Source organism: Chroicocephalus ridibundus, chromosome 2 (assembly GCF_963924245.1).
Source record: "Chroicocephalus ridibundus chromosome 2, bChrRid1.1, whole genome shotgun sequence".
NCBI classification, from domain to species: domain Eukaryota; kingdom Metazoa; phylum Chordata; class Aves; order Charadriiformes; family Laridae; genus Chroicocephalus; species Chroicocephalus ridibundus.
Genome location: NC_086285.1, coordinates 163,685,330 through 163,707,426, shown reverse-complemented (window position 1 = coordinate 163,707,426; position 22,097 = coordinate 163,685,330). Strand labels below are relative to the sequence as shown.

At 42.8% G+C, this 22,097-nt stretch overlaps 1 protein-coding gene across 1 annotated transcript in view; it reads left to right on the top strand.

Moving 5' to 3' along the window:
- The window catches only part of COL22A1 (collagen type XXII alpha 1 chain), a 244,803-nt gene that overhangs the window by 74,806 nt on the left and 147,900 nt on the right, over positions 1 to 22,097 (top strand). Inside the window, exons 5-6 of the mRNA XM_063327586.1 lie at positions 11,460 to 11,571; positions 20,566 to 20,689. Of these exons, the coding sequence (XP_063183656.1) occupies positions 11,460 to 11,571; positions 20,566 to 20,689 (236 nt within the window). The remainder of the gene's footprint in view (positions 1 to 11,459; positions 11,572 to 20,565; positions 20,690 to 22,097) is intronic.

Here is a 22,097-nt window from a genome sequence, read left to right as displayed (position 1 = left end):
TGCCACAGAAGTAAAGACAGACTTGCAATGATTTCCATAAAGTGCTAAGAAAAATTAACCCTGCGGAGGGATACTTCCAACCACTACATCACGTTATACTTCCCACACTTGATGGTGTTAATGGGGCAAGGAGGGAACATAAAAGCCCTGACTCTAACTCCTAAGTAGTCGCACAGGCTGTATGTATGAGCAACAGCAGAAATTGCGTTATGGGTTGTACCACAGATTGACCTCAGCCTCTAACTCTCTTCCCCATCTCAGAAACATCCATGCGCAAATGAGCAATATGCCAGCGTATTTATGACCCCTGTGTTTTTCTGTAGCTCTATAAAGGATGTTTGGGCATTTTACGATAGAGGCTCTAGTTGTAAAACTAGTACCCTACAATTATAGACTGCCGTGGCTGGGTTTAACTGTCAGCCTGTCTCCAGTGTCCTGCGGTTTGCAGCACAGGGTTCGCATTCCAGAGATGCCAGTGACTCACCAGCTAATTATAATATCCCTGGGACTATTTATATTTGCCCACTAAAACATGTGGTAGCAGGAGGAAATTGGAGTGTCCAGGCTGTTGAACCTGCAGAATGAGCACATTAGACCGATGTCCTTGGAGGGGGGGACACGGACAAAACCATTTTTGTGATGCCTGTGTGATGGGCGTTTTGCCCTCCCTTTGCACTTGGCGGTCCGTATTGTCCCTCTCATCGTCTCCTTGGGGAGCCCCTGAGAGGCAAGGGGAAAATCCGTGAATAGCTGCGGAGATTTGTAACGGATCACTGTCTTCAGACAGTAGGTACACAGACACAGTGGTCACCAGCAAGGGCTGCACATATGCAGTGATGGTGAAGCTGGCTATTCGTGTGGACACCAGCTACTCTGCTCTTCATCCTCAGTGTTGTACCCATACAGGCAGGACTGGATGCAGCTACGACGTTTCTGGGAGGTGGGGCAGAAGAATGAAGCTTTGCTGTGCCATGGCACAGGCACTTTGCCGTCGTGTTTTTCAGCGACCTGTCATTAGGCAATGACAATGGGGACAGGGCTAAGGGCTTCTTATTCCCTCTCCCCCGCTTGCCCTAGGAAGTTCCCCATACAAAATCTCATAAAGACTAATTAGTGCTGACTTGAATGCTGATGTTTTTCATTCTCTAAGCATCTGGAGAGCTGAATTTGAAATGGGGTTCTAGATATACATACATCTGGCTACAGCTGCTGTATATCCATGAGAATTAAATAGGAAAAGTAGCAGCTGACCTCTACCTGTTATCCCAAGAGTCATTTCAGTCTTCTGTGAGCTGAAGAAAATGGCTGGACTTGTGCTGTGGGGTGCATTTGTCCTCTGGGTTGGCAGGTGGAATATCTTCACTGCAGATGTCCTTACAAGTCCGTTTTATCTTGGCTTTCTAGGAGACTATGTACTGTGCAATGGCTAATCTCAGCATTATAGCCTAGATCATTGCACTTAAAAGATCTTTGAAGTTTTTCAGAGGTTGCCAAATGATTCACCTGTGTTCAAGGACATTTTAATACCCAGTAACTCCAAGAAAACCGGGTCAAGCAGTCATCTGTGACTTCTAAGTGCAGACACTGCAGTCCTACGGGCTAGCTCTAACTTGTGCATTAGATGTCCACTGTGGCATGCCCGGTGTTCAGATTCTCCAGTTATCCAGCATGGGGACCTATGGTCATTTCTTTTGGGCCTATGTACCAAGGAATTTCCCTTCTACAGAAACTAAAGAATGGGGAAGTGAAAGGGTATGGACACCCCAACAGGGAGTAGCGTGCCACCAAAACGTGCATCTGGATTAGGAGCCTGGAAACACTCAAGCATCCTGCAGGGTATGAATAACCATGCTGTCACCAACAGAGCTGGGTTGAGGAGCTCCTTGACTTGAGAATACTTGACTACTTGAGAATACTTGACTACTTGAGAATAAGATTGCTCCAAAAGAGTGACCTGGAGAAACCATCCCACAGATTCTTCATCAGTGCAGGGTTTTTGGTCATTGTGCACACATGATGGGAAGAAGGCACATATACAATTTCGATAAACTCCTCCTAATGCTTAGAGTTAAATCAGTCTGTCTGATGCGAATGGTCCCTCATGGCAGCTGTGGCCAGGTTTTGGTGTACCTGTAGGTACTGATCATCTGGCATAAAGCAACCACCACAGTCTCTTAGAGAACAGTCCACACCTGCTTTCATATTAGGCCTTGCTCGTAGTGCCTAAAATTAAGGGGAATATTTTTATTTTCATGAATAACATCTTGATGGGGTTTCCTTATAGCCCAGATAGTAGCATTACAAGGAGAATCTAGCAGTTTATGTCTTAGTAAGATGTTTTTCCTTACCCAAAAAATCATACCAGCCTCTTGTCTGAGCAAGCAGTAACACTTGTTGCTAGTTATGTTGGATTCATCGGTTCTGCCACTCTGTTCTTGTAACTGCTTATCGGCTGTCATTTTTCCCAGCTATATGGATAGAGTCCTCTTGGGTGCTACCAACAAAACCTTTACTCAAAGCAGTGTAGAGTCCACCCCTCCCCACTGCTATCCCAAGTGATGAGTTTGCAGTTATGCCTTTTTATGGCTTTCCAGAGGAACACAGAGCACCTTAGGGCCTGAGGAACTCAAAAGAGAACTTCAAAATAGAGGAACTAATTAAAATCAGAACCTAATACAAATAGTCCCGGTAAGTTCAGCTGGTGCAAGCCTATCTGGCGTACAAGGACATCAAAGGAATAATGAACCTCTGTTTAATCTTGTAAATCACTGGAGCAGAAAAGGAGGTGAAAGAGGGCCCGTGGCACTAAGCCAAATGTCCATCACTGGGAAAATGGAGAATGACTTCAACACAGAAAAGCCTTCAGTAATGAGGCAAAGAGTTCAGTGTCAAAACCAGCTTTCAGTGTCGTTCAATACGCCACTCGCAACTGTCTGAAAACCGAGAGGCAAACAGGCAAGAGTGGACTGATGTAGATAAACAGAACAATGCATCAAATAAAGTGGTGTGTTACTCACATGAGATCGGGTGTTGAAAGGTGCTGCCTCAGAGGCAGCTGCGGTAGACATGTATTTATTTCCTGTTTTTACAGCAGGCTGGGGGTTAGATTACAACAGCCCTTCCCACCAGGTGGGACGGCTATAACTGTGTACTCATTCATTTGCTTGTGGTTTTGACCTCTCTCTCTCTTTGGACTAATCTCATACTCTCTCTTTGGACTAATTCTCTTACTGGTTTTGTATCCCTTTTATCTTTCCTGAAGTGTTATCCTTCCTGTGTAAGGGTACCAAGTGCTCTATCTGTCCCCTCTGGTTTTGGCTGAAGATTTAGGTTAATGTTTCAGAAACAGAGTGGCCTGTAGTTCAACCTGGTGACCGCCTCCTCACCTGCATCACTGCCTCCTGATGCTGGCTTCTTTTTGAGATATAAGTGTGTGTTCCACCTCAAGCAGAGTTCCTGCTTCTGATAATCTGAAATGTGGATAGGCACTCGAGCTGAGACAAAGCTCTTTTTGTCATCTGCATGGGACTCTTGTGGTGCTGCTTTGCAGGCACCGAGAAAAAGTAGGAATTGTGTCTCCCAAGTGTCATGATGCAGAGGAAGCAAACCGGGATTGGTACACCAATAGTCTGAGTGGTGGCATTATGTACTGGCGTTAAATCTGGTTTATTACTGTTATAAAACCATCTAAAGGGTTCTCTAATCCACCTTATGGAGTATCACCTAGATGGTCGTAGGCTTGATGGACGATACCTTCACCTGCTGCCGTAAGAACTGTTCCGTGTGCTTCCGCAAAGCCTCGTTATTAGCTTAAGCTCTTAGATGCTCTCTTCACTGAAGTCTGGTGGATCTGGTGAGAAGGAAGTCACACCAGCATGAAGTGCTGCTTAAATCCCAACCGTAACATCTGTGGAAAGAAAGGGCAATTGGTTAATAGCAAGAACCTCTTTAAAACACCCTTGAGGCCCTTTAATCTATAGGCTTTCAAAAATTTTATAGTCCCAAAATTCCCTTGCAAGCTGCTTGTAAAATATAGCAAATTAATTTTTTTAATGACTTCTGCAACCCCTTTACTCACCACGCTACTTCATGCAGGGCTTGTGGGCAGCCAGTAAATCTCTGTGGCTCGTTCTTCCAGCGGTGCGGTCCTTAATGCTTTGGGAATAAGTCAGATAATCGCTGCTGGCTGATGATGCTGAATCAAACTGTTGAGCTGGGAGTGCTGGATGTGGGGTGAATTATCCATGCAAAATATAAACTGCTGCTTTCTCTGTCTTTTCTGGAGAGGTCAACAGTACAAGAAGAGAGAATTCTTATCCATTTTAAGTCTTTGGAAATCACTTCTTTCGACAGCCAGAGAGAGTTAAAAAGTCCAGCAAAAGACTTTCTCTCAAACTCCTTTTTACAATCATTCAATGAGACAGGTATAACCACTATTTGAGCTGCAGGATTCTGATCCTACCCATTGCCCTACATTGCCATGAGCAAACAAGTGACACCCGTGTGCCCCACAGGGATGCTGGGGCGATGTCAAGATATAGTGTCTGGCTGCTTTGACACTGAACCCACTGTTGTCATCGTAGACATCTCACCAACCCAAGCAGCTGGTTGTCAAGAAAGAGGAAAAGGGCTTTCTGAGCCTCCTGCCGGCATGCCAGGAAGACTAGGACGTTGAAGGATGATAGCATCAGTGTACATCTCATCCCCTCCTAAATACTACTTCTTGTTGCCAAGTGGAACTACGGTTGGGGCAGTGATACACTGATATGGATGTAGGTAATTTTAGCATGGTGGAAGAGCCTTGGAGACGGAGACTTTAGTGAGCTCTTAAAAACATCCCTAGTATCTGATGCTCTGTCAGCTCTTGCCAGGATTTCCTTTCCGGTGGAGGAAGGAATGACAGGAACAGCAAAAGTGCTGTAGCAGATGATGGATGCTATAACAATAACATGTTGAATCAAGTAGTAGGTGTCCCATTCAGGCTTTGGACACTTTTACTCTATCCCAGCCCTGAACTGAGGCACAGCTTGGCTGTCCAGAAATAGATGGTTCCAGCCTAGATAAGAATGCCAAAGGTTTAGATACAGTAGGAAAAAAATACCTCTCATCTACACTCTGCCTTCAATTCCTAATTGCCGGACAGAGGTGGTTAAATTCATTATTTAACTTTAAAATATGGTACAACAACATCTTTTTCTGTTATTTTTAAAGAACCACAGAAATTAACTAAGACAGATAATAAAAATGAGGGCTCTCTATAGTAGTAATAGCCTTGCAGACCATACTGGAGGAACTGAAAGGGATGTTCAGGATCTTGTGAGCACACAGACTCTTTCTTGTGAGCACAGGCAATGCATGAAAGCTTAACTTTCAAGACTGCAGAATTGTTAGGCAAGAAAATTGATAAGATCTTGTATTTGCTGAAAGACTCCCAAGTGATACTGTTCTTCTTAGGAATTTGTACACTCCTCTAGTCTACCATAAAGTTTATTGCCATTGACCTCCCTCTAGTAAAAGTAACACATGCTGTTTTATCACAGGCAATACAGATTGCTATTTTCAGAAGTTTCAGAGAAACAGTAGCTGATGACAACCTCCCTGACCTTGGCTGTTGGTGATACTCTGTCAGTATGTTGACAAGGCTGATAATTCAGCTGAGAGTTTAAGCAAGAACCAGGGTATGGAGCATTTCCTGCTAAAGTTGCTTTGTTTTATATTAATGCTCGTGGCTGGAAGTCCTCCATAATAAATATGTTCCGGACACATCACCTGAGGCTCTGATGTCCAGTGGCTTTCCCGATTCCTCTCTCACCTGCTTTCCACATTCCTCTCCAAGCCGTTGTCTCACCAGAAGCTTTCACAATTAGGAGTAGCCCAGTGGTTCCCCCTGTGGGTGTTACCTTGGGTTCCTTGGGGAAGTAAAGTAGGACGCTTTTCTTGTAAGGTTTCTTCAGGCTATTAATGCCTCTGTCCTACTTTGAAGAGACTTTCCAAACGTGTACACTGCTGTGTTTCCTGGCTATTAAAACTTCCCTTTGTTGTTCTGGTTTTCTGGTTTTCTGGGTGCTGTTTTAATTTTGGTTTTTTTTTTTTTTTTTTTCTCCTGAACACAGGACAGAAGAGAAAATCTCAACATGCAGACTAGCTGCCACGATGCCGTCCATATCAGATCCTTAATGGAGCCAGGCAGAAATCCAGCTCATACTCAGGGCAACCAACCATGGCCCCTTTAGTCTGGTCTTGAAATAATTATCTTGAAACAAATGTCATAGGACCACTGGACTGAGCTGTTTGATCATGCTTTGGTCACGCTTTATGGTGTGGTTGGGTGCAGTGTGGATGTCTTTCCTGTAAAAGAGAATCTGGTTGCACATTAGTTAGATGATGTAGAAATTGCCCAGTGCCAAGTTTTGCCCATCTTCTCTGTGTAACAGGCAGATCTGAGTGTATTTTCTGATGCTGGAAAAATGGGCTGCTTCCTGTAAGGGAACTATTACTTGCAAGTAAAGAAACATTCGGCCAATTTGATCAGCAGAGCAGTGCATAAGAAATTGCTTTTCAAGCCAAGTATGCTGTTAGGAATCTGAGCTTCTCTTTCAGGTCACTATTTTAATTTTAACGTTAATGGACTAGGGTGTGCCGCTTTTCAGGAGATGTAATCACATTAGAGGGTTTCAGTGGCCCCCATATTGTTTTAGTAGCTATAATGAAGTAGAAGGCTTATGATCAAAGAGCATTATTTATCTTATTAATTGCCATGTTTATGACATTACTGATTAAATAGTTTACAAGCCAATTGGGAAACCACACCTGCCCTGGTACAAAAAAAAGCCCAGCTTTTAAATCAAAGCAGCTGAGAACAGGAAAGTCCCACCTGTTCATCCTGAGCTTGAGCGTGGTGCAATGACTGGGTAACAGTAGCTTTGTCCTTGTTAATTTAGGCAAGTTTGTTCTTTCACGTTTCACTTGTGGAGAGGACTGGAAAGCTACGTGTAAGATCTCATTTTCCCTATGGCACTGACAACGTGGCCCCTTCTTGGTGGTGGAAAAACCAATGGACAGCCCATGCTTCTGCTGTTGCTCCAGCCCAGAAATGCTGTAGGACAGACTAAACGGCAAGTGAGGTGTTTGTGGAAAGATGCAAGTGAACTGTTTCCACTGCACTTTTAGCAGCCAGGCAGTGCCAGGTGAAAAAACCTCTTCAAGTGTCGGAGAAATTACAGCATCACCTATGTTTCACATTAACATTGTGGTTCAAGACTATATTAAAAGCATCCCGCCGTCTCCCTCACAATCCCAGTTCCATTCCTAAAGTCACTAGGGAACGTACTCAATTCAAAGTGCTTCCAGGCATATGAAGTAGACATAACAACAACAACAACAACAACAACAACAACAGCTAAACAACTACTATTGTCTTTCAGCGGACATAATCTTAGAGGTTACTTTAAAGCACAAATTCATTTGAAGGTTTCCCTGTGTGCCTTCTTTCCAGACCCACCTGGGCAATCTGCCTTGACTAATTTCTCAGCTCAGATGACAATAGTTTGGGTTTGTTTGTTTCTTCTCCCACTTAGAAATGGAATGGTATCTGTTTAGGGAAACTCTTACAGTGAATCATCAGGATAGCAAACTTACGATATTGCTAGTCTGAATTTAAAAATCTGCAACCTTTATTCAATCCGGATGGCAAATGAGACAATGTAAATCTAAGTTATATGTGATTAGTTAATTTTTTTCCCCCTCTTCTGCTTCATTCACTGCACGAAATGGGCAGCATTCCCTATGAGAAGACTATATCTCACCCAGCTTCAGCATTGTGAAAATTACTGTCTGTATGGGCTCCCTTTCTGCTGAATTGAAGGAGGCAGGCACTGACAAAGTGTGATTCAGCCTGTCAGTAGATAGGTCCAAGACAGATGCGGTCAGTCGTCTTCCTAGAGACTCCTACATATCTCTGCTGACCCACAAGGGAACCGAGGCAACCTACATACATCAGATGTCTCCTTTTTAGACAGCTAAAATTAGGTGAGATGCATCTCATCCTCAGCACAGTTCTTTGTTGTTTAGTGTATGGCCCAATGCCACATTTTCTGCGATGCTGTTGAAAACCTTCAGCAACCAAAGTGTCTGTTACCTCCATGGGCCTTGGTTAGCAATGGAATATCTAGGAGTGGAGGCGATCTCACCAACTATAGACCTTTACTAGGTGAAGTTTAGCATGCAACCAGAGCATTTTATGTCAATGGAGAGAAACATGCACTTTAGGCATCTGTTTTAGTATGAGATTAGTCTTTCCCTAGAAGCGCCTGTAATCTTTCCCTCTCTGTGCCTGACTGAATGAGAGTCTCCGTTATTACCCTGTCTAGAGAGCTGACATTTAGCCAGATGAACCCCGTGCAAAGTGCTCTGTAAACATGAATTAGTTTGTTTCGTAGCTCCTTCTAAGGAAAGTGGAGGCCGTATCTCAATTTGACACAGAACAAATTAATAGTGTGATTAAAACAAAGCCATTTGGTGGTTTTGAGTGCGGACTCTGACACATCTAGGGCTTAACTTTCCCATGGACTTACATGACATTTTTCAAAGAACAACCCTCATTCATTCTTTAATGAAATATGTATCAAGAAATTTGCAATTTGCTGATCCATAGCCTGAGTAAGAAAAATTCTATTATGATTTACCTGTGTGCTTTATTCAATCCTGAATGCAAATGAGGCTGTCTAAGTTATGAGCGTGACTTATTTTCAGTACTGCAAGTTCTGCTTGCAAAATAGTTTTAATAATCTTGCCTATGTTTCATGGTGTTATTTAAGCTCTCTAAACTGCATGTTGTTAGGAAAGCTCAGAAGTAAAAAAAAAGAGATAGATTAAATCCAAATCTTAACTTGTTTCCCTTGGAAAAGAATGCTAGTGTGCACAACTTCTCAGTTGTTCATGATGCGAATGTTAGTTTGAGTCATTAGAGAAAGATGAGAGCAAGTTTTGGTCTGAACTAGTGATGGGGAAACTTAGCAAGAAGTTCTTGCCACTGTGTCTTACACTCGTGTATTTTGAGCAATGGAGCTTAATGAGCTCCATGACATGAGCAATACTCCACAGCTGGAGGACTCTGGTGACTTGACGTTACGACGTCACTTGGGCAGCATTTCAGCCTTCGCCATTCACAGCTCAGCTGCTGCGAATAGTTGACAATTTCCCTTGCCAGTCAGTGTGGTCTCTTCTTAACAGCAACGCTCGGATGCCTTCCTCGCATTTCTGTGGTTGGTGTAGGCGAAGGATATGGACTGCACGGTGAAATGAGCTATGGGAGGGTTTGTATGGACAGGTCACAATGTTTTTTATGTGATAGCCAGAAGGGAGCTCTCATGTGCTGGTAGGGTCTATTTACTACGATTTATGGCTGCAATCGTGGCTGATTACAGTATGTCAGAAGGGTGTATCAGTGGAGTTGTTGCAGAGGTGATTATGAGGTGGAGCCATGAGGCCCTGGGGCATCTTAACTGCATTATTTGCCCTCCTGAATGTCCAGTAATTGCTGAAAATAGAGTGGACAGGAGGGAAAAGCTGTTGACAGCCAGGAAAGTTACTGTAATAGAAAAGGCCTCAACTTGGCACCGGGCAGCCATTTCTGTCTTTGCAAACAATTGAGATTATATTTCCTCAGAAAAAGCTATTACTTTTGAAAAAGCTCCATGATGGAAGCTTTATGTTTTATTTGCTGTCTGCTGTCACATCTTGATTTGCCTTGGGACTGGCCCAGAAAGGTCTTTTTACACCTATTTATTCCTTTAAATTTGAAGAATAATGTCATTAGGTGGGTGCCTTTTCCTGTTGCAGCTGTTTTTGAGGCCTGCAGTGGCTTTCAGCTTGTGGGTTGTGAAAGGTTCACGAGGACAATTAAGAGACCTAAGAATCTTAGGACCTAAGTTCACCACACAAAATTGTTTATCTATCCTATAAAAGTTTTAGGAGGTCCCTAACTGAACAAACTTAAAAGCTCTGCCATAGGTTAAAAACAATTTATCAAAACAGGCTATTATAATATCACCAGTTTTGTGTGCTAGAATTACAGCCACAGGAGTTAGTGTGTGTAATTGTGCATGCATGAGTGCGGAGAAGAGGTTGGAACAGCTCAAATAAAAGAAAAACACAGGTTCACTGCTCACTCACTCTCAACCTGGCTTTTGCAGTGTTTTTGCCCCTAACTCCACAGTGTGTCTGGTTCTGGGAGTGGCTATTAGTTTGGATGTGGATCCTGTGGAACCAGTTTGGGACTAAAAGCCGGATGGTTACATCCACGCAGTTCTGTACCTCCAGGAACCGTATGCCTTCAGGGGCATGGCACAATTGTACCCCCATGACCCCTGGCAGGGTTTAGCAGCTGGGACTTCATGTCACAAAAGCATGGGTTCGTTGTGGCTGGGACCATATTGACACTGGAGCTGCGTAGACCTACGTGTGTTGTTTATGCTGGAGCTAATAAGCTTTTGTCAGAACAAAGTCAGAACTTTTACACACAGGTCTGCAGTCAAGATTAATAGCTCATGGTAATGATGAGTTGATTGAACTAAGACTTTCATATTAAAATGATATGAAAAGTGTATGTAGTCAAGCGTCTTGCACTAGCGGTTTTCAATAAAGACATGGAACTGTTGGAGTGAGTCCAGAGGAGGCCACAAAAACGATCAGAGGGCTGGAGCACCTTTCCTGTTAAGAAAGGCTGAGAGAGTTGGGGTTGTTCAGCCTGGAGAAGAGAAGGCTCTGGGGAGACCTTATAGCGGCCTTTCAATATATAAAAGGGGCTTATAACAAAAACAGAGAGACTCTTTACCAAGGCTTGTAGTGACAGGACAAGGGGAAACAGTTTTAAACTGAAAAAGAGTAGATTTAAATTGGAGATAAGGAAAAAAAATATCTCTTTGAGGGTGGCGAGACACAGGAACAGGTTGCCCAGAGAAGTTGTGGATGCCCCATCCCTGGAGGTGTTCAAGGCCAGGCTGGATGGGTCTGGTGGGGGTGTCCCTGCCCATGGCAGGGGGGTTGGAACTAGATGGCCTTTGAGGTCCCTTCCAACCCAAACCATTCTATGATTCTATGGTTCCGTAATTCTATGAATAAGGGTTTCAGTCTGCACCTGTGCATTTTTCTACATAAGGATTAATGAATTATACAGCACTTTCAGGGTGTTGTGGCAATGCAAACCGTAACTATGGATTTCTGGAGAACTCTGTTCTAATCTCTCCACAACTTGTTACGCATTGAATTTATGCTTGTTTTTGAGTTTTTGGACTAAGCAGATTAGACCATGTCAGAATTTTGTTCTGGCTTTTCCCAACAAGAATAAGGTTTATCTCTGAAGTGCTGGGTTTGTGGGCTAAAATAACTACCCAAGTACAGTTAAAGACATGCCCCACTGTCTAATCAATGTCTCGTGTTTACACTTCTGTTATGGACAGGATTTGACCTGATGGATTCATTCAGCGTGAAACAGATTTTTGGAATGAAAGAAAATGGAATTCAGAGCGCTTATGTACGACTTGGAAGCTTCCCTGTTGTTCAGAAAACTGAGTGAGTATCCTTTCTTTTTTCACATTATTTTCATCTGATCCTCTGTTTTACATTATTTGGTTCCCCTAGGTTAACCTTGTAGTAGTTCTCTAGTACTACACATACATTACTACTTTGATCAGCTCTTTCAGTTCTTCTGGCACAGAATTTATACAACATGGTCAGGAGCCTCCGCACCAGCTACTGGCTCCGTCCTGGTAAAGTATGAGCTGGTTTCAGCGTATCTCAATGGTCGTGAAGAGCAGTATCAAGAAATTCACAAAAGAACACAAGGCTTAGTAAATAGCTTCTAAAAGGAATATTTGGTGGCACTCCCATTGAGATATATATTTGCCAATCACCAGAGACTAGTTCCTAGTACGTGTTGTTATCAGTTAGCCAATATGAGTTTTGTCTTTCTAAAAGAATGAGCAATTTTTAATCCTGTGTCAACATGGATTCAGTCCTTGGAGACTTTTCTGACCTGAGGCTGCTAGTTGTGTCGTAGTCTATCAGAACGGTTTCTCTTCGGGTTGTATTTGAGTTCTCCTAGCATCAGCCTTGCAAAGAGTGAGTGCATAATTTCACTGAGTAACCATAAGTCATAGATTGAATTGTCATCATTACCATTTTTGCATTAAATTTCTCTGTGTTGGTTTGAACTTCAGCTTAAAAAATTGATAGTAATTCTTTTCCTTCTTATGGATAAGGGTTGTTATATTTTATTCTGGTTTAGGTCTTTTACTCACCTCACTGCATCTTTGAGATTGTCCTGTGAGTTACATTTGCTTGATTTCACAATATTTTTTTTGTCCTGGAGCCAACCTGAATTGATTTGCCCTTCTCCCCTACCCCTCTTTTTCCATATAAACACACAGTCTTTTTTTTTTTAAAAAAAAGTACAAGTATGATACACGGAAAGGAAAACTGTTTCCTCTAAAATCCATAAATGATGTCAAGTCTTGGGGTAAGTAAATTCATGATCTGGGAGAAGGCCAGCCAACTAAAGACAGCTTGGTCTTGAGAAGTGTTGTATACATAACTGGTGTGGCAGGAGGATAAGAAACCTATTTCATTTGGCTCACGGCAGTCTCTGGGTGGAAGCTCTACTTGCTGTGGCTAGTAACAGCTAGTGGTCCTGTGCTTTATCACTGTAAAACATTACCAGCAAGACTACATAGAAAGAAGTTCTTGAAGTGAAGAAGTCCAGTTTGCACTTGAGAAATTCTGGGAACAATGATCTACTTCATCTGAGCTCTGGGTGATACTGTGACAAATAGGACTAATGCAGTCCTTGGGTGTCTAAGCAGGAGCTGTCAAGTATGAGCTGACTATCTCCATATCAGGCAGCTCAATCACCGCTGCTGGGATGTTATGTCCAGTCCTTGTTTCCATAAGGAGTGAAGGAAAGTTTAAATAACTGGGAAACAAGTCTAATAGCGAGAAATTCAAGAAGCGCAGTGTAGTCAGGCAAAATTAAGAAGTGGTTAGTGATAGAGGTGATTGAGGTGACTGCTCCCAGAACATCTGGGGAAGCAAAGTTTAGTAAAGGGTTTTTGGTGCTAAGGATAGTGGTAGACTAAAAGTCAGTGGCTACCTGTTAATAACATCAAAAAAGAACACAGAAGAAAGGCACACTTTTAACAATTAATGTAATTATGAACAGAATCATAGAATACCAGGTAGGAAGGGAGCTCAAGGATCAGCTGGTCCAACCTTCTTGGCAAAAGCATGGTCCAGACAAGATGGCCCAGCACCCTGCCCAGCTGAAGCTTAAAAGTGTCCAATGATGGGGAATCCAGCACTTCCCTGGGGAGATTATTCCAGTGGCTGATTGTTCTCATTGTGAAATAATTTCCTGTTTTGTCCAATCAGAATCTTCCCAGGAGTAAGTTGTACCCATTACCCCTTGTCTTTTCCATGTGACTCTTTGTAAAAAGGGAGTCTCCATCTTCTCTGTAGCCACCCTTTAAGTACTGGAACATGGTGATAAGGTCTCTCCTAAGCCTTGTTTTCTCAAGGCTGAACAAAACCAGTTCTCTCAGCCTTTCCTCATATGACAGGCTTCCCAGTCCTTGGATCATCTTGGTGGCCCTTCTCTGAACCTTCTCCAGCCTGGCCACACCTGTTTTATATAGCGGGGACCAAAACTGAACACAATATTCCAGATGTGGCCTGACAAGTGCTAAGTGGAGTGGGAGCTCCACTGAGCTGAGTAGAACAAGTGGAACAAATTAGCAGAGATTATGGAGAGTTGGCCATTTGCATTCCTTTTTCGAATTAAGGGTAGAAATACTTTTTGTTTTTCAAGAAAGACTGAGGGAGTAAAGCCAGACCAACCAGCTGTGATGATTTTCCTTCTGCTCAGATTGCACCCATTTATTTGTTGTTGTTGGTTTTTTTTGAAATAAGTAGAATATTTTATTGCTCATGATAATTAGAATTAAAATGTCCTTAATTAGTAGATTGAAATGACTAAGCTTCCTTTTGAATGATTAACTGAAGCATGGATTTAAAGAACTTTTATATTTGCAGCCTGTGGTTTGGGAATGAACCCAAATGAATATATCACCATGGAAGGTGTCTGCATATTTTGTTTCACTTTAGCCTTTGGATACCAGGATTCTGAGATGTGTATATAGGATCATTGCTCACAGAAAATACAATCTTGTAAAGTTGCAGAAAATTGATAACTGGAATAATAAACAAAACAAAAACATCTGTCCTGTCTTGCAGATAACCTCAAGCAACGTTTAGCAACTGATAGCAATGCCTCATAATTAGCTACAAAATCATTAACTGAGTAATATATGTAATTCACTTTATTATCTGCTTAAAGGATTTGTGTGCTTTTATATAAGCACTAGTACTTCTACAAAGTGCCAGCTTAGCTGCCTGGGAAATGTGCCTATTCGTCTTGTGATCTGGAGTTTATCTACACTATGAACTTTCTTCCCATTTGTGGTGAGGCATCCTGTGATGGTTCTGTGAACAAGCAAGTACAACAGCCAGGAACGTGGATAAAATCAATATACTGGTCACTGTGGGACTTGTAGGTCTCTCTAGCTGGCTGAGGGCTAGTCCCTAAATCTGGCTGGTGCTTCTCCCCACTCCTCAGGTAACTGGGGCTGTCCAACTGTTTGCTTATGGCTCCTCAACTGGTCTTCTGGCCAAAGTTGTGCCCCAGATTTCTGGTTTTTGGAACTCAGGCTTGTTTCTTATTACTATTGTCTTGGCTAATGCCAAGCTTTTGGCTTACTATCCTGTTCTGTTCTCCATCTATTTCTCCTAGTCCTGACTCCAGAGCCTTCCTCCTGCCATGTCCATCCCTCAGTTTTCTCTTGCCTGATCTGGTTCCAGCCTGGGTTGGTCCTCATCCCAGCTGCCACCTCATAGACCTTCATGATGCTCAGCCTAGCTTCTAGTCATGATCTGCGTTTGCTCTTTATATTGGTACAGTGTTGTCTCCCCATAGTTTTTGAGCCTTGGGGTTTTTTGAGCATGTATACCTTGATGTGTTTTTCTGGAGACTTCAGCTCCTGACATTGACTTCAGTAACCTGCCTTGGGTTTCTCCATGAGCTCTTGCCCTGGTCTCATCATTTGTTCTGCTCCACAGAGAAGAAAATTGTACCCAAAGTTTCCAAGACTTCCTACACTAAACATGAAGCCTCTTGAATACTTCCTTGTTCCTTACTTCTTCTCAAACATATATTTCATATGAGGAAAGGCTGAGACAACTAAGATTCTTCAGCTTGGAGAAGAGAAGGGTCATGGGGGGGATCTTATCCATGTCCATAAATATCTGATGGGGAGGAAGCAAAGAAGATGGAGCCAGACTCTTCTCAGTGGTATCCAGTGACAGGAAAAGAAGCAATAGGAACAAATTAAAAACATGCAATTCAATTTGAACACAAAAAAACCCTTCTTTAGACTAGATGATCTCAAGAGATCCCTTCCTCCCTCAACAATTCTCAGATTTGTGTTTCCGTGCCGCACCCTCTCCCACTCTTTACCAACCCTGTCTTTTTCTTCCCCCCATTCTTCACCCATTAAAGTGAGGGAAGCTGTTAGACCTGTCACAGCATTTTTCATGGTGCTGGAGTTGGAAAAAGGCCAAGATGCTGTGCCGAAGTCAGGGCTGAGAGACTTGGCTCCTTGCTTTAAGGAAGTGTTGAGAGCAGCCTTCTCAGCTGAAGGGTCTTGCGGTGGCCCCTCTGTGACTTCATGACCTCTATTGGCAAACAAGTGCCTGTCATATAGAAGTGTGCCGGTCCAAATCTGCTGTGAAGTTAGTAGGAGACTGTCTATTAGAAGTAAACCTGAGGAGTTCCTCATAGGCTTCTTAACTAACCAGAGAAAGAGGGTGAATTCATGGTCCCCAGCACTAGCCTCATTTGTGCTCATCAAATTTGTGCTCTTCACCCGTTTTTGTGCTCATATCAAGTTAGTTTTAGCTGGTATCAAGCAGTGTTATCCCAGACAATGCCTGGGCCTGGTGTGGAGGATGGAGCATGCCAGAGACTCCTCCCCGGAGGCAGTTTGGATACGATCGCTCTCTTTGGGAAAGAAGCACCTGTTTGAACTTCGCTCATGGCTAGCAAATGGACCCTGACCATTATTAACTAGTGTGGATAGAATCTCCTACTTCTAACAAGGTAAAGGAGAAGAAGCATGGCTGAAGTGGAATGACTGAAGGCTTTTTTTGTCTTTTAGAGAATAGAAGACTGAGGGGAGAGCTGATAAACACACAAAAGGGGGCTGCCAAAAGGGGAGAACAACTCATTCGCATGGTTCCTTGTGGAAAAAGTTACTTTAGGAAGACTAAATGCAGCAAGTGAGATTTAGGATAGACTTGTTTTTTTAGCATGTAGGATAGTGAAACACAGGAAGAAATTACGTAAGGAGGTTGTATCTATTCCATCACTGAGGCTTCTGAAGTACTTTCTGAAATGTCTGACAAGGATGTACTAGTGGGGTTGATTCTGTGTTGTGACAATCCTTCTACAGCCCTTTCTTCTTCCTTTTTTTTTTTCTTTTCTGTCATTCTAAGAGCCTCTGGTGATGTGGTGAATACGGATGCGAACCAGCTTTCTCCAGCCTTGTTTCAGACATGAAAATTGCTAATAGTCAATGAGTTACATTGAGTATTAGTGGTTTTTAGCTGTTTTTGAAGTGGTAAAATTTCCCAAATACATTAATTATGCCCTTCCTCACCAAATGCAGGCACTCTATTAATCGTTATATTCAGTGTCTGAAATGAGAATTGATACTCTTATTTTTCTCCATTGTGGTTTTTTTATAGATGTAGGATCTCATGCTGATTGTTAGACGTAGGCTCTTATGCCAAACAAACGCATGTAAGAAGGAGGCTGTTGTGAAAATGGGCAGCGGCTAAGAGAATCTCCTGCCTGGTTTTTATAATTTTTTCTTTGTAGAAGTTGTGATTCACCTGACCTTGGAGTTGGGTTAATTAACTCTTAGACTAACCTGCAGCACCAGGGGATTCTCTTGTCTTGGAGTTTTATAATGGTCTCTTCTGCAATCCATCCTGATGTCAGAATTATAGACCAAGGAGCAGGCAGAGTGCTCCCTGTAGATACCAGGCATCCAGCAAAGCTCCATAATATGGATCATCAGTTCAATTCAGCCTTGGGTGAAAGAAGAAAATAAAGAATTTCTGGGGACAGCAATTCCTGCCTTTGGATTCCTAAGAAAAGCTGTCTTCTAGATGGAGATCACTTTTTATCAAGGAAATAAATGAAAACTCATAAAGAGAGTTTTTGTTATTTATGCAGTAATGCAACTCTGTACAAGATGCAGGGACCAAGAACTTCAGAAACAGCTTTTATCATATCTTCAGAGCAATGAGAGTGTCTTTAGATTTGCTTTTGGCATGAATCCTTTCTCTGCTGGGAACTTGCAGCCAGTTCTTCGAAACCTTTAAAAATCAGTTGAGGGTGACAGGTAATAGGTCATTATAGCTTTCTATCAGTTTAAATCTACCTGATGGGTCATTTGTCAGCTTCTGTGTGATGAGGTGTGGCCAGACTCACAAGGATATTTAGGTACCTAACTCCTAGTTATTTCTGTGGGCATTAAGCATCTGAAAACCTTCTTTGAATTTAATCTCGCATGGTGATATTCCTGTCCCCAGCTCAGAGGTGTCTTAGCACAGAGGCTAGCAGTTGGCTCTTCCAGATTTAGTTGTAGGTTGTCAGGCCCAAGGCTCAAAGTGATATCTTGGGGGGTTAATTTCAACCACATGCTCCTCCACCTCCCTGCTTAGCAAAGCAGTGATGACACAGTCACAGCCACTGCCTTTAATTTGTACTTGGAATGAAGCACACCTGTATATGCAGAGTCAAAAAACTATTAGTAAAGGCAGCATTGAAGGCATGTGTCCTGCTGCCATTGATGCGATGATAGCAAACTTGCTATGGATCAGAAGGAGAGCAAAGTACCCCCAGAGCTGTAACTCCGCTACCTTGTGTCACCGCTGGATTAACTGAGGAACCATTTCTCTGCTTGCTTTTCATTCAGTAGGAGGCTAGAGTTGGTGATAGGCTGTGTCTGGGTGAGTAGTTCAATACCCTGTATTGGCCACTGTGTGTGTCCAAAATGTGAATAAGAATCCCAAAGGCAGGACAGAGAGGGAACTCATTAAACCCAGTTGTGATGGTGAAGATAGGTGGTGGTGAGTGAGTGAAGGTAGATGTACTAGGCATGTATGCTGAAATGACATAGTTTGAGGAGATGAGCCACAGGGAGATGCCCCCACCAGCAGCACTCTCATGTAGAAACATCTGTGGTTTTTGTTCAAGAGGATGTAGCCACAAGCAACGCCTTTTCAACTATCAACAGTACCACCTTGATGAAGTTTCTTGAGGGGGTGGATGTTAAAAGCTGAAACATGCATTGTCTTCTCTGACAAACTTGGACGCAGTGAGTGTACAAAGCCATTTGGCAGGAAATTTTCACTAAGGCATGTCAACGATGAAGGAGACCTAGCGGGGTGCCCTGTTGGGAGGGCTGATGTGACTGACCCAACTCTCTCTTGCCAAACATCCCGGAGACTTTCAGTGCCCCAGTCATGCCAGTTGTATTTTCCATGGCAACTCCGACACAAGAGTGACAACCGACACACTTCTTGTTTTGTCAGGAAGGGAGGGAATGTGAGCCATGGAAGAGATGGGTGCTGGGCTGAGGTGGTTCTGTGACCAGGCAGGGCTAGTTTGTGAATAACTAGTACCAAGAAGTGACACAGCCTTGTCCGCTCTCCTAAAGGAATGATTTTGTAAAGGAGCTAGTGAGAGCCCTGTTCAGTTTTCTCTTGTGCTGGAAGACTTCAGAGAGCGCCTGTGTCCCCAGTGGGAAGAACAGCTTATAATGGTGCATACAGCATTTTATATACCATATAAAATGGGCATAATAATATAATATTATATTATATATTATTATATTAGGCACTGTAAACCATGGGCATTTTATATGGCAAAAGCTACTGTAGTTGATGAAACCACAGAGTTCAGAATTTTTAACTTGGCTAAAAGGATAGGAAATTCAAAGCACAGATAAAAAAATGACTGAATATTTTGGCATTAGGAAAGACTGGCCTTCAACCTTTACTGTAATTGCAAAACAAAGCATTTGGGGAATTTTGAGGATTTTTGCTTGAAACACTATTAAGAGCCTCGAGTTTTCTGTGCCTTTAACTGTGCCCGTTTCTGCATAGTGATGGACTATGACAAATATTCCTTAAGAGAATCTGTTTTTGTTGCTTCGCTCTTTAATAATTGCTGCCCTTGTGTTTTGTTTTCTAATGGGTGCTTATGCTTGACTGCTCAGATGTCCGGAAGCAAAGACGTGATATTTAGGAAGGGCCTATTTAGGAATGATCAGAGGAGCGGGCTGGCTTGGGCATGAGGAACAATGAAGTTAACTGGGACTCTTCAGCTGGAAAAAGAGATGGCTTAGAGGCATTATAAGCAAAGTTTGCAAACTCATGAATGGCATAAAAAATAGAAAAAGAATAGGTTCATTGTGTTGTCCCTCATAAGAACTGAGCTAGATCCTGAACAAACAAGAGGAGGCTCGTTATACAGTGGGTGCCAGAGCTGTGTGATTCCTTGCCAAAGGGTGTTGTGGAAGTAATAAATTTACCTGAGCTCAAGGGGAGAGTGGAGAAGCCCATACAAGATAAATCCATAAAAAGTTATTCATGTAGAAATTGTAGTTGGAGGGAGGGGGAATATGTTTTTTCTGTTCATTCTTATTCTTAGGCATCCAGTAATAGATAGTGACAAAAATATAAGAATACTGGGTTAGTTATCCCTTCTGTCCAGCCCTGCATGCTCATGTTATGGTATGTTTTTATGTTGGGCTGAGTCAAACAGGTTTTTTTTTACCTCAGACTTATGCATGGATCATGGTGTCACACTGAGCAAACTTCTGCCTAATGTATTTGTAATGTTTGATTTGAGAAGGTTCTTCTGTTCTCACAGGCCATGAGCCAAGGAACATCTTTCTAGGCAGGCATGAGGTGTAGTGCCTGTTTTGGGGCAAATAATACAATATTTATTGATATAACCGTAGATTTATAGAGAGTTTCAGGTGTGGCTGCCCATTGTCAGATGTCTCCACTCTCCAGTGCATCTAGAGAACAACAGAACGGTTTACAGGTTGCACGAACTGAAGCATCAGGTGAAAAACAACTGGATTGACATGATAGATGCAGCTTTGACATGCAGATTGACGTGAAGACTGCAGATTTTCACTGTTTCTTATTTAATTTGAAAGCTTCACTGTTGTTCCAAAAAGGGCTCCTCAAGGACAAAACGACCTGGAGGACAAGAAGCTCATGTTGATATCTCTGCAGACTGCCAAATTCGGCAGGTTTTGTAGGCACTATGTGATACTTTTGTGAAGTATTGCTGGGATATGCAGAGAGTTTTAGAAGCTCTGCTTTTCACCGCTAAACCTGATACATGGCTGTCTTTTTCCCTCCCCGTGCCAGGGATGTATTTCCACAAGGTCTGCCTGATGAATATGCCTTTGTAACTACTTTCAAATTCCGGAAGGCTTCCAGGAAAGAAGACTGGTATATTTGGCAGATTATTGACAAGTACGGCATACCACAGGTATGAGGCCCTTTGCAGCCAGCAAGAGCAGCCTTGTTTCTCTTTTGTTGCACAAACTAACTTTCTTGCCTTAACCTCCTACTCCTTTTTCCTTGTGGACTAGTAAAAATGCCTTTGCCTGTCTTTCAGTTTGTTTTGCCAAAAATCCTTTACCTTTAATTCAAACCCTGGAGCAAAGTTTGCATAGACCTTGATGGTTGTTAGCATGCAGATAGATGTATTAGTTGGAAAGGGGGAGAAAAATATACCATCCTCGCTCTTGAAACCACTTTTGGGCTTTTGGTTGTTTTGTTCGGGTAGTTCTGCTCAGGGAAAATATTTTGCCTGTTTGGAAAATGATAGACAGATGTACCACAGAGCAGTGAGCTACGCCAAGTTTTTCCACAGACTTCTAGATACCATGCAAAGGTATTATGGGTTCCCTACTTAGGATGTGGATGTAACACCTGCTATTGCTCCATAACCCTGAGTCCTGGCTGCTCTAGAATTAGGTCTAATAATTTTTGTCAAGTGCTCTCTGCTTCTCAGAAGAAAAATACGATAATAGTGTAATAAAAAGCTGTCCCTATAAAGCATGATCTTAGCAGCATGCTCTAGTTTAGGGGTTTGAGTGAGCTTGAGAAGGGATTTGGATGGGGTGTATGTTTTTCTGCTCAGTACAAACATGGTGCTGATGGCATTACCCATGACCCATCTAAGCCAGGCTGCCGGCATTGCCACGTAACACAGTATTACTGCTTTGGGACTGGTATTTGAAAGGGTTTTGGGAACCCACAGTGAAGGATAGGTGCAGTGTGAGGACTTAGCTAACTGAGTTTCAGACAATGGTAAAAGTTGCATATGAAAATTATTATCAGCTGCATTTTGTTAAATGAGACATGATTTACTGTGCTACCTGCATTCCTAATTCCTGCAGAGTGAGAATGTGTATATAGAATCATAGAATCATAGAATGGTTTGGGTTGGAAGGGACCTTAAAGATCATCTTGTTCCAACCCTCTGCCATGGGCAGGGACACCTCCCACCAGGTTGCTCAAAGCCCCATCCAGCCTGGCCTTGAAAACCTCCAGGGATGGGGCATCCCCAATTTCCCTGGGCAACCTTTTCAAGTGTCTCACCACCCTCACAGTAAAGAATTTCTTCCTAATATCTAATCTAAATCTACCTTCTTTCAGTTTGAAACTGTTACCCCTCATCCTATCATTACACTCCCTGATAAAGACTCCCTGCCCATCCTTCCTGTGAGCGCCCTTTAGGTACTGGAAGGCCGCTATAAGCTCTCCGTGGAGTCTTCTTTTCTCCGGGCTGAATAACCCCAACTCTCTCAGCCTGTCCTCATAGCAGAGGTGCTCCAGCCCTCTGATCATCTTCGTGGCCCTCCACTGGACCTGTTCCAACAGGTCCATGT